The 13,602-nt window shown below is 36.0% G+C and overlaps 1 protein-coding gene across 1 annotated transcript; it reads right to left on the bottom strand.

The window, feature by feature from the left end:
• Nucleotides 1–7,792: 7,792 nt before the first annotated feature.
• On the bottom strand, nucleotides 7,793–9,193 carry CHRM2 (cholinergic receptor muscarinic 2; the record flags this gene model as incomplete). Its single annotated transcript, XM_082846343.1, has 1 exon — nucleotides 7,793–9,193. One exon carries the CDS (start codon nucleotides 9,191–9,193, stop codon nucleotides 7,793–7,795), a length of 1,401 nt encoding a protein of 466 aa, XP_082702469.1.
• Nucleotides 9,194–13,602: the final 4,409 nt, after the last annotated feature.

Below are 13,602 nucleotides of genomic sequence, written 5' to 3'. Positions count from 1 at the left end.
AAAAGTAGAAATAATCTGGTTGATAATTTTACTTTTTCTGTAAGATGAGCCTTGCATTCCAGTCTTATTTGCTTTTCAGGACACCAGACATTTTGACTATTTGACCATCTGCTGCATATTTGAAGTAAATGTCAATCCTAAGTTTTTATACCATTCAGAGGTATAAAGAGATATAAACCTGAAAAGAATGTCTGAGAGGGATTTTTGGAAGGAATGTGCTGATAAGTTATCACTTTTTTCTTGTACTCAGCTCTCTAGATAGTCACACTGGTATTAAAAGCATCATATTGTACGGTGTAGACTGTCTGGTGGCGCCCATCATGACGAGATGTATTTGCAGATGTCTCTTCTAGGTGTTATAATGTATTTCAGGCATCTTTTCTCATCACAATCCCATGTAACCACTGGCATGCACTGGAGAGATGGCTTTCCGATGACTGGGATGTATTGGTGGCAGACACAAAGCTAAGACTTATATGATCCTAAAGGCTATGAGAAAATTCTGCAGTTTTCTGGCCACAGCCCAGAGGAGACAGATGAATTTTTTCCTCAATATCATGTGGCTGATCTGAGGGTTCAATACCTTCTCTAGTAGAGTTCCACATGTTTTTGGAAGTAGTAGAAAGATTATGCCTCTGGGCACTGTCAAGATATACATGGTGAATCTTGTTTGTTTGTATGCATACGTGTATTTGTATGTGCAACTGTTTATCAGTGTGCATGTGTGTTTATATGCCTGAGTATGTGTGAGTGCATATGTGTATTAAGAAGAGGTTGAAGAATTACTTCTAAATTGCCAATTTATTACCACTAATTCCAAATGATGAAATAATGGAATGATTTACTCTGAATACCCATATGAGGAGAATGTGTTTGCATACATGATCTGTGCAAAAACATATGATGGACATCATGTAAAGCATATGTCTGAAGTAGCTTTTATTGGAGATATCATAGAATTCAAGCATCTGCTGTGTTTATCTTTAAATTTTAATATGCTGATTTATCTTTATGTAAATGTATCAGTATGGTTGTTTTTAAGCTCTGATGTTAAGATCATGGCACTCAAAGTTTCCCAAGAGATAGAAAATATGAAGACCGTATTTATAAGTAAGCAATAGACTTTATGTCTAAGAAAAACTTTCCTGTGGATAGCATTTTAATAGATGTCTTGTTAATTATCATAATGCTTTGGTAAAAGTTTTCATTAGACTATAAAAATCAGTTGTTCTATGGAGAACAGTATGGAGGTTCCTTAAAAAACTAAACATAGAACTACCATATGACCCAGCAATCCCAATACTGGGCATATACACTGAGAAAACCATAATTCAAAAAAAGTCATGTACCACAATGTTCATTGCAGCACTATTTACAAAAGCCAGAACACGGAAGCAAACTAAGTGTCCATCGACAGATGAATGGATAAGAAGATGTGGCACATATATACAATAGAATATTACTCAGCCATAAAAAGAAACGAAACTGAGTTATTTATAGTGAGGTGGATAGACCTATAGTCTGTAATACAGAGTGAAGTAAGTCAGAAAGAGAAAAACAAATACCATATGCTGACACATATATATGGACTAAAAAAAAAAAAAAAGGTTCTGAAGAACCTACGGGCAGGACAGGAATAAAGACGCAGACGTAGAGAATGGACTTGAGGATACAGCGAGGGGGAAGGGTAAGCTGGGACGAAGTGAGAGAGTGGCATGGATTTATATATACACTACCAAATGTAAAATGGATAGCTAGTGGGAAGCAGCCGCATGGCACAGGGAGATCAGCTCGGTGCTTTGTGACCACCTAGAGGGGTGGGATAGGGAGGGTGGGAGGGAGACTCAAGAGGGAGGAGATATGGGGATATATGCATATATATAGCTGATTCACTTTGTTATAAAGCAGAAACTAACACACCATTGTAAAGCAATTATACTCCAATAAAGATGTTAAAAAAAAAATCAGTTGTTCTAAAAGTGTGGTCCACATCAAGATCACTTGGGAATTTATTTGAAACACAGATTCTCAGATCACACCTCAGATCTACTAATTGGGCCCAACAACTTGCAGGTGATTCTACTGTGGGCTAAAGTTTTTGAGAACTTCTGATGTAAGGCATAATATAATATGGCCCTAGTAAAGATATCCATACTGTCACAAATGTTAAGTACCCACCCTACATACAAGGGCAGTAAGGAGAGTAAGACCTACTTTGTTGAAAATAATTAAGGATAAAGTGAATTATAACATTTTTATATACAAATAGTCCAACAATTACACAGATTTAAATTATCCACCTCTGCAATCCACTGTAATTCTTTCTGGACACAGACACAATTTATTCACTAACACCAGACTTCCCTGGTGGTCCAAGCTTCCAGTGCAGGGGGCATGGGTTTGATACCTGGTCAGAGAACTAAGATCCTGCATGCTGCAGGGTGTGGCCAAGAAAAAAAAAAAAAGTGGATGAGATATTCACTAACACCATCCCTTATCTTATAATAGTAACTTGAAAACAATACTCATTTAAAAAAATCCTTCAATATTACTTCCAAACATATCCACATTTTCAGTAAATGTATAGTTTAAGGATTCAGATGAGCTGCTGGGTAAATGCAAGTACAGAAGATGGGTGCCTTTTTTCCTTCACAGTTTCCCATGACTCACTGTGTGTGTGTTTAAGAAGCCAAAGAATAGATATTCTAGAATGTCACTACTTAATAAATATCTATCTATATTCCACAACTTACCACATTGTGCTTCCTCCATTTTTGGATGAAAAAGACTGACATATATTATAAAGTGGAAACTTCTTCCATTATGATGGCAAGATGTTTTTCTCCTCTCAGTATTTCCAACCACCTAGTCAGGAACAGCATTTGACAATTCATCAATACAGTATTCAATTCAAATTCTAAAAAATGAATTGAGAACGTTTCACTGGGACAATAATAAACTAATGAGAATTGACAGAAAATGCAATTTTTTCTTTTTTTTGCTAGAAATGATTTTGGTTTACATAAGGAACAGTAATTCACAAGGGTGGACTGTGGCATAAAAGGGAAAATTTCGGAAGTGGGTAGCCTTCCAAAAACATCATAAAATTCAAAGAAAACTAGAGTTCACTGAAAAGAGTCTCTCCCATTTCATGCATTGGTGTCTAAAGATTATCTTTAGATTAATCTAAAGGAATCTTTCAAATGTTCAGTGTTTATGCTTTTTCTATTAAAATGCAAGCATCTCCTGGGACTGCATGCCCACTATCAGCTAACATCATGACAATGTTTGCTAAGTAAGGACTTGTGCTAATGGACCAAAGAAAATGTTCTGAGGAATGTGGGTAGTTGAGTGGACAACAAGGAAAGGATGATAACTGCTATGGAGAAAATGTAGGACACTTAGAAACAAACCATGTATTTTATAATTTCTTGGAGAAACTTTCAATGTCATACTACACTAAAAATTTTTGGCCTTTAATGTATGGGATGCTGTACTGGCCCCAAACTGAAAAGAGTGGTTTGTAACATACAGTGGTTGTACAATTTTTCCTTGTTTTTCAAAGTGTAAAACATTCTGAAGGTCATCCCTTCCTCCCAGTATGATTATTTTTTATTTCACAAAAATCAGTTAATTTGGAGGAGAGCGAAGCTGTATGTCAATGAATTGGTTGCAATCTCATCAGGCAATCAGACGTGAGATCAACACAGCTGTTGGAACAGAAACAGCCAGGACGATTCTAGTTAGAGGACTGTCAGGAACACAGAGGCAAAAAGCATTGTTGTCACGTGGGGTGACACCAAAGATTTATTAATATATTCCTCCAAGAGATATTTAAAATAAGTGCTATGTTTCCAAAGATTATGACACAGTGTAATAGTAATTCTTTCAAAATTGGGTGTATAAAATCTACTTTTGATACTCTGAAGCAACATATACCATATTACATACTCAGACTTTGTCTATAATATATTTATTTGCATACAGAAATATGTATTTCTATTATACATTTTATAACTCTATTTATAGAATATGTATATTAAGCATACAGCATATTCCAGGAAGATACATCAAATATGCACACAGTTCATGCTGTAGCGTGCACCCTTTTAAGAGAAGCATATTTAAGAGGCATGGTATTATATATACATGCTGAACATACATTTTGCACAATTCATCCAGCTTTGGGTGCTTCCCTAATCTATTTGCAACGCCAGTGCTGTGATTGTTGAAAGGGATACTATCAAACTGGGGAAAAGGCAACTACCAGTGAACTAAGTAGGAGAAAATAAAAGTAGATTGCATTTCTAAGTATATGTTGCCATCGTTTTGAACTCCCGTGTCTCCCGATGTCAGATGTTTAGGGTCAAAAAAGTGGTGAATGGAAAAAGAGCAGGAGTATGTGGGACCTCCAGCTTTGACACTCAAACCAGAAAGCTTATCTATGTGGCTTATTATACTGATGACTTTGTCCTACCACTTGGGAGCTGACATTAAATTAATGATGAACTGGTAAAAAGGCAATCATTTCTTTTTTCAAGAAATGAACTAGCTTTTTCACATTCTTAAATTCCTCTTCTTAGAAGACCACTCTGGGATATTTACATTATTGCTATGAGGAAAGAAGAAGTTCTTGACAGATATTTACCTTTCCAGTGAAGATAAAGGAGATGAATCATAATGTTTCTGAAAGAGGCTGTTAAGGTTTTTGACAGGAAAAATAGCAGCTCCAATAGAAAGTGAACATATCAACTGCAACCATTTTAATAGCCAACTACTTCAACTTCAATTGACTGGACACTGTGGCAATCATAAGTGGACATTAAGATGTTGGAAACAATGTGCTATGTGCATGGTCTGGTGATTTTGGCTATATAGATGTGTCTTGTGTTCCCAGTCTGTGAATTACAAATACACCAGACTCAACGGATGACAGTGTGTCTGATACATGATTGGTGAACATTAACCTTTTTCAAACAGATGAACAATTTGCATTGATATTCTAAGAGTGAAACAGGATTATTTTCCCACTTATATAAAGCAAGCTCTCGAATCCCTTAAAATAGGCCAGGGTTTCTCAACTTTGGCACTGCTGACATTTTGAGCCAAAAAATTCTTAGTTGTGGGGTCTATCCTGTGCATCGTAAGCTGTTTAGCAGCATCCCTGGCCCCTATATTCACTAGATGTCAATAGCCCTCTCTCAAGTTGTGACAACCAACAATGTCTCCACACATTGTTAAATGTCCCCTGGGAGGAAAAATGGTCCCTAGTTGGGAGCCACTGAAATAGACCAATCCAGCAATAGTTAATGCAAGCCTTTGGATGCAGTCTCCGTATCTTTCTAATCATCTACTATTTTCAGTATTCTTTCCATTTTTCTGATTCCGGTTTACAAAGCTTCCATGATGTGTCAGTCTATATTCAATTCCTTTCTTTAATTTTTGATTGTTTCTCTTTCAATAAGGTTGTAGTAGATACGCTGGAGATCAAGAATAGAAGGAAGAAAGGAGAGCATGTGATGGCAATGGAGAGTAAGAGGCAGTTGGATTCACGATGAGCTGGACTGCTAGAGAAGGCAAAAAAGGACCCAAATCCTGAATCCTCAATCCTTGAATCCAAAGAGTTCATCCCAACTAAAGTGATACGTTGACTTGAAGAAACAAAATAAAAATAAATATGGATCTTAAATGTAAAAGTTTACATTAAGGTAGAATAAAGATATCTGTATGAACTGATGCTGTATGTTTATAAATAGATTTAGTTGGGGAAGAATGACTGAAGTTGTTGAAACGAAAGTTATTTTTATAAAGGATAAGTTATATACAAAAATTATTGGCAATTTGCTTCTTACTAATTGTTCTTTTTTGTTGTTATTTGCCTTGTGCTTCTTTTTTCAGCTCCCAAAAGTTTTGAGATGCCATCAGTGAGGCGAGTCACACAAAATAACTCTAATTGAAGTGCTAAAGTCTAATACTGACAAATTCATCATGCAACTCACATGGATATTACTGGTCAAGTTATCATAAAGCCCATAAATCTAAAATGTAAAATTTGTAAAGGGTTTTATAAATTTGATTTCTATTGATTGGGCCATCTTTAAAAACTCTGATTGGAAGACTATAGCAAATATAGTAAAAAAAAAGTTGAGGGGTAAAAATAACTAAGCATGAGTCAATATAATTGTATATTTATTTGGGGTACCAATAAAAAAGTCTTACATAGACAAGATTTATATAAAGCCGCCATTGGGTAATCGTTTCTGATATGACTTTTCTATGGTCTAGAATTCTTAAAAATGGTAAGAAGTGGCACAGGTGCAGCCACTTATATTCTTTCAGATTTTGCTGAGCTCACTTGGCCTGTTTAGGTATCCATAATATTTCTGCCATAAAGATTACTACTTCTATTGACAGAATTTTGAAGTTAAAAAATTTTAGGGAGAACCGATGATTTGAGGGGAAAAAAAGGTGGTTTCAGTATATGTTTTTTAATTACTCTATTTTTTTTCCCTCCATAGGTCATAGGATGGTTATAAACCTCACTTATCTGTAAGTTGAATATCATCCTTTAGCAAGCATTGAGGAGAAGGTTTTATTCTCTTGGGACTGACCCAAAAGTCATTGGTGCCACGTGAATAAGTTAATCCTATTTAAGATTCCAGATGAATAAAGCAGCATCTTCCTGCTGACAAAGGCCAGGAGTTCATGTTTACAAGTTAGCATGTCATACACAGGTTAGGCAGATCAGGTTGAAACAGGATGCCCTTTCAACCTTCTATTTTCTTATCTCAAAATTCACCCACTCTCAGTAAACTTTCTCCAACAAGAATGACCATTGTTCAATTTGATGAAACCTCAATTTAAAAAATGACTTTGGTTTCTCAAGCATATTTATATATTACGTAGGCTATTCTATTAAAATAAGAGGCTAGTTTAGTAGAAAACCAGATTGGTGAAAATATTTCACATGAAGAATCATAAGTGAACTAAATCCTCATAGGGTTTTATACCCCCAAAGAATGCAAAAGACACAGTGGGCAGGGGTGAGATACCCTTTTTCATGGCTGTCTCCGTATTTAGTGAAAGTCCTGCAGATTTTGCCCTTACACAATGTAAAACAGGGAAGTATAAAAACCAATGCCATATGAGAAAAATAATGATGTAATGTAATTAAGTTTTTTGTTTGTTTTTGTTTGTTTGCTCTCTTTTGATGGTGGGAAAGGGAAAGGCAAAAAAAGATAAGCATTTATTATGTTGCAATTCTCCACATAAAACCAAAACAAGAGAATAATATATGTTAAACACTCCGGAGGCCATTTCTACATCCTTTTTTGATCTTCTTTGTTCACTTCGCCATTGTGTAATGGCTTTCTTTATCTTTAACTCTCCAGGTTAGTTTGTAACTGTGGCATTTCATCCTCATATGGACACTTGGGAACAAAAAAATGAAAAAAAGGAGTGAGGTTATTATTCTTTTTGTGCAGAGATAAAATTATAGATTCAGAAGCCCTTCTTCAAGAGAGTATGAGAAAGCATAGATCATTTCTTAAATCCACAGTTCCAACATGTCTCCTTAATGGTCTCCTTGCTCCTAAACTGACAGGGTTTATAAGGTGCAAGTTTCAAACTGGAGCATAGGCACCATAAGAGTGTCACTGTTGGGCTCCTTAATTGCACATTCCATGATAAGACTATAAAGTGCAATGGCAGAGATCTGAAAACTAGGAGCTCTTTTATTCTGTTTCTTTTCGCCAAGCTCCCCTTGACTACCTTCTTTCTTTACAAAGATGTTTTACCTTGTGGCGCCTATGTTCTTATAATGACACATGAGAAGGTGTTTAAAGGTCTTCTTGAAGGTGGCATTACAAAGTGCATAGCAGGCAGGGTTGATAGTGCTGTTGATGTAACAGAGCCAATAACCAATTGTCCACACTGTGTTGGGGATGCAGGGTGCACAGAAGGTGTTAATGAGCACCATGACATTGTATGGGGCCCAAGTGATGATGAAAGCCAACAGAATGGCCAAGATCGTCCTGGTCACTTTCTTTTCCCGGGAAGGAGGCGGCTTCTTTTTTGCAGGCTGCTTGGTCATTTTTACAATCTTGCGAGCAACAATGTTCTGTTTTTCATTTCCATTCTGACCTGAAGAACCAACTACCTCCACGGTGGTATTAGTTGGGGTACATGAGTCACCTTTTTGGGTCTTGGTGACAATTTTGATGCATGTTTGCTTTGAGTTCTCATCTTTGGAGTGGCCCAGGGAAGTGGAAACTGTGTTTTCATCCTGGGTTATTTCATCATCTCTCATATTAGAGGCGACAGCACTGACTGAGGTGGAATCATTGGAGCTTTCCTTTTCCTCCCCCTGGACACAGTTTTCAGTCACAGCATCTCTGGGAGCTTTGCCGTTCTGGATTTTGTTGTGCTCCAGGCCATCATCGCTGCCAGGCATGTTGTTGTTGTTTGGCTTCACTATCCTTCCTTGTACCAGACTTGGAGAAACTGGATCTTGGTTGGCCACAGGCTCCTTTTTGTCCTTCTTTATCCTGCTCTTACTGGCTCGGGATATGTGCCAGTATAACACAGTCATGATGATCACAGGCAAATAGAAAGCTGCAATGGCAGTGCCAAAGGTGACAGCAGCATTGGAAAAAAACTGAATGTAGCATTCCCCATCCTCCACAGTTCTCACCCCTACAATGAACTGCCAGAAGAGAATGGCCGGAGCCCAGAGGATAAAGGAGAGAACCCAGGCGGCTGCAATCATCATACCTGCCATTTTTGTGGTCCGCTTGACGGGATAGGTGAGCGGTTTTGTGACGCAGAAGTATCTGTCAAAGCTGATGATGAGCAGATTCATTACTGAGGCGTTGCTGACCACATAGTCCAGGGCTAGCCAAAGGTCACACACCACAGGTCCCAAAGGCCAGTAGCCAATCACAGTGTAAAGGGTGTACAGGTTCATGGAGAAAACACCAATGATGAGGTCAGCACAGGCCAAGCTGAACAAAAAGTAATTGTTGACGGTCTGGAGGTGGCGGTTGACTTTAATGGAGACCATGACCAGGATGTTCCCAATAATGGTCACCAAACTGAGGGACCCAGCCACAAGGACAATAAAAACCACTTCAAATGTCTTATAAGGACTGGTCAGAGCCAGGCCATTGTTAGAGGAGTTTGTTGAGTTATTCATTTTGTGTTCTCTAATCAGTAGCCAAGTAGCCAAATACACATTTAAACCTGCAGGGAAATAGAATAAAATTAACAAATACATAATATAAACATTGCTTTAAAATATATCAGATGCTCTCTTTTGAACTACAATTTTTACTCCAAAATCTTCCTTCTTTCTCCTACAAGTTTATTCTGACTACCTGCCTCAATTCCCCCTCTGAAAAGCAAAGACTTTAAATGAAGGATTCAAAAGATCCTTTCAGGCTGGCAATGTATTTGAAGTCTGATGACATTTTGAATATGTTCATATCTAGAACTGAATATCTATCTATCTATCTATCTGTCATCAGTCAATTTAACTGAGCATAATATTGATGAATTGAACTAAATAAGCCAAAATTACACAAAAAACTTTCCAAAGCATCAGGAGGTTTCTGGTATAGACATAAAAATTAATAAACCAATAGGAGGACTAAATTATGGGGGAAGCATAAAACATATAACATTGTGTGTGACTTTTCCACCAGGTTTCTCTAAGTGTTTTTCATAATAATACTGATAATGATAATAATAAAGATAATAATGATACTCCTTTTAGCCAATACATTCCCCCAGTGAGTATTATTTTTTTCTGATCTCCATTTTACACTTGTAGTTAGTGTCACATAGCATATTCTATGTAGTTAGCAATATTCCATATCCTGCAAAAGAAATTATTTATCAAATGTATATTGATATGATTATATGAATTTTCTGATTTTTTTTTTCAAATCACTACCAAGTCTATTATCTTATCGTTCTTCCAGACAAATCTTTGGTACAGTCAGGCTAGAAATTATATTTGTTCAGCAGAACAGGGAACTGAAGCCCAGAAAGATTAATTTATATAAGGTCACATATCAAGTCAGTGATAGAGACAAGACTATGAACCTTAGTTTGTTCAATCATTCGCTCATTCACTTTGTCCTCACATATCTATTAAGTAACTCATGATTAAGCATTATGATATACTCTGGGTACTCCCTGATAATTAAGACAAGGTCCTTGCCTGGGAGAGGCATACGCTCTGGTGGCAGTGATGGGTTGGTAAAGGAGCACTTATTAAACTGGAGTGCACTTTCTGCTGCCCAACCCTGTTGTGTCTAAGTAAACACACGTTCACCATTTTCAGATAATATCATCGAAGTCTGGAGACAACTGAGCAATCTTTCATAAGGGACACTGGAAAGAAAGTTGAGTTTTATCAAATGAGCTATGACATATTTCTGGGGACACAACCTCTGAAGGAAGTGGCCCAAGTTGACAAAATCAATGAGTTGTGTGTATCAGAAAGTAAGCATTGTTGAGAAGTTATTTGTTGGCATTTTGAAACTGAGAAATCCTATTTATTCAGGTCCCCATAATTACAAAGAAATACAGATGGGGCAGTGGTTTTCCCTTGAAATTCATGTAGAAAATTATTTCATAGTACAAATAGCATTTAAACGAAATGGATTATTCTTCTTGGAAAGCAAGTTATCTGCAAGTATATTTTTAAAAAACAATAACTTAGGAAGAATTTGGCCTTAATAAACAAGACCCAAAACTCAGAAGCCATAAGAAAAATATATATAAGCACTATATAATTATTTGAAATTTTTGCATAAAAAAAGTAAAAATAAAAATTGGGAAACAATATTTGTAAAAGCACATGATAAAAAGTTACCTAATGTCCTTAATATAAAAAAGTTTTGAAATGAAATAAGGAAAGATGAGAATACTAACAATCTAAAACATTGATACACTCGCTAGATGAAAGACAAATTAAATGTTAAATTTTAATCATATGAAAAGATATTCAACATCACAATTAAAAAATGCAAATATGTTGTCATTAGTTGGGATATAGGAGGTGGTTTAGTTATTCCATGACCTACTATCCTGACCCTAACTCATCATTCTAAGCACCCTAAAAGGCAAAGACACACAAATCCAAGTCACCCATAGACAACTGTAATACAGAGTGAGAAAAAAGAATGCAGACACAAACAGCGGAAACCATTTCTTCATCCACAGTTGTTAAAATTATTGGACATTATTGGTTGGAGCTATTGGGGTAATTTCCTTGCAGGGAACCGTATCTATATCTCTAAAAATGTAAATACATTTATAAAAATTTAACATTGAAGAAACACTTGTCTCAGGAATACTACATATAGGAATTTATATTTCAGCTATAGTTAGAAAAATGTGCAAGAGGTCTACTCAAAGACGTCCATTCAGAAATATTATAGCAAAAAAAAACCCACGTAGAAACATTAAAACAATTCATTGACAGAGGCCTCATCATAAATTTCTTAAGGAAAACATAAGGAATTTGAATTTAATCTCTAAGTCATGGAGGAACTTTGAAGAGTTTAATTAGGAAAGTAGTTTTGATGGAATGGAATTTACCATATTTTGTTTCAAAATTCTCCATATTCTGTTTTACCCATCTCTGTGAATCCTATTACCATCAAGTTAAAATTCTTAGCCATCTCCTGGCTTCCTGCCTCTCCCACACGTCCTGCAACCATGACCTGTCAACTCTACCTTTTAAGTATCTTCTGAAGTTATACCTTGTTCCCATTTTCACTCCCATTTCCTTATGTTAGGCCCTACTTACTTGTATCATTGACAGAATTAGACCCTTGATAAAATTTATAATCTTGCCCCCTTGCATCTTTCCAGAAGTATCTCAGAACTTCCCTAAATATCCCACATTAAAGGCAATTACATGCAGTTATCCAAACACAACATTGTATGTTACAACTTCATGCCATTTTCCATCCTTGTCTCGTATCTTCAAAGAACCTCCCCCGCATCCCCTCATCCTTACATCCTCACATTTCTCACCTGTCTGCCTCCTATTCAGCCTTCAGGCATCATCAACTCTATGAAACCCTTTTGATAGCTTTTAGCCTAGCTGTTTTTTCCACAGCATGCCTCATATCATTTTATTGTCCTGTTGCTCTTATTCTCCTGTTTGTCTAGAGTTATTTGAATATCAAGTGGAAAGCTGAGTAAATTATACTCCTCAGACTATACCCAACATCCTCATCAGTCTCTGCATGGTCCTCTTATTTTTATTTAATCAATGTTTTCCTTCTTTTCATTGTTATTTCTCACATCCCATTACCCCGTCTCTCCTTTAGAACTTGTTCAAGTTGCTTGTACTATTTCTTTGGCTAGATATGCAACTCTGGAAAATATACATTTTTGCCCTTATGATCTTAATTTACTAAATGATACTGTGTCTTAGATGTTGTTCTGTTTCTTTTTCATTCCATATTATGTTTTTATATTGCTATATCCAGCTATTTCAAATGTATTGCTTCTACTGATAATTCCATAGTGAGTAAATCATAGCATCTTTTCTGATACATTTCTCTAGTGATGGGCATGCAGTTTGCCTCAAACTGCTTGAAATGGTGCTGAAATTAAAATTTTCCTATTGTGTCATGGACTTGAGTTACAAATTTCCCTATCATATAATCCTAAGATAGGGACCAAGGCACTGGACGAAGGCATGGGTATAAGCCTTCTTCTGACTACAGTCATATTATTCTCTTGGATAGCTGCAGAGGATCCTACTCTGACCAGGTAAGTCCTGTTTCTTAATAACCTTTAAACAATTGTTATTATGCAACTTCGTAATACTTGCCAATCCCAGAGAGACAACATGCAGCTTTTTGTCTTAATTTCTATTTCCCTGATTACTAGAGAGGCTGAGCCCTTTGTTTCCTACAGTTAGTAGCCTTTCAGGTTTCAGTTTTCGTAGATCCCCTGTTTAGACCTTTGACCCATAGGACACTGATTGATACACTGTCTATGTATTTTTCTTTGTCACTAACAAAACTGTGAATTTTGACTTCTGAGTCTTTGTAGCCCTACCATCCAGCTCACTGCCTCGAATATAGCTGGTGCTCAAAAATGTTTGTTGAATCAATACAGGATCAACAATTAATAATATTAATTCAACCCCTATTTACCTAATCAGTGGAATTATTTCAGTACCACTGCTTTTGGTCATTACTTATACAATTGTTTATTCATGTAATTTATTTGAACAAAATAATTTCACTAATCCAATCATTATTCTAATGATTCCTTATTAGCTAATATAACAGTAAGTTCAGAATTCTGACTTGCTTATAAGCTTGCTTTTGTCTATTCATTAGATAAGTTCATGGATATTTTTAGAATTGAGTTATATGTATGTTTCAAAATGTTCATTTTAATACTTTGATTGAAAAGTACCAAATATTAATTTTCCCAGTATCCTTTTTGACACTTTAATTTATTCTTCACACTCATTTTAATAAAACATAGAGGAATATTTATTTTATTTAAAAAATATTTTTGGTGACTTCCTCTGGAGAATTTTATATATATATATAAAAAACATTT

Source organism: Leucopleurus acutus (genome assembly GCF_964270905.1).
Source record: "Leucopleurus acutus genome assembly, chromosome: 9".
In the NCBI taxonomy this organism is placed as follows: Eukaryota; Metazoa; Chordata; class Mammalia; order Artiodactyla; family Delphinidae; genus Leucopleurus; species Leucopleurus acutus.
Note: the sequence above shows the minus strand (reverse complement) of the source record. Positions and strands in the feature narration are given on the sequence as shown.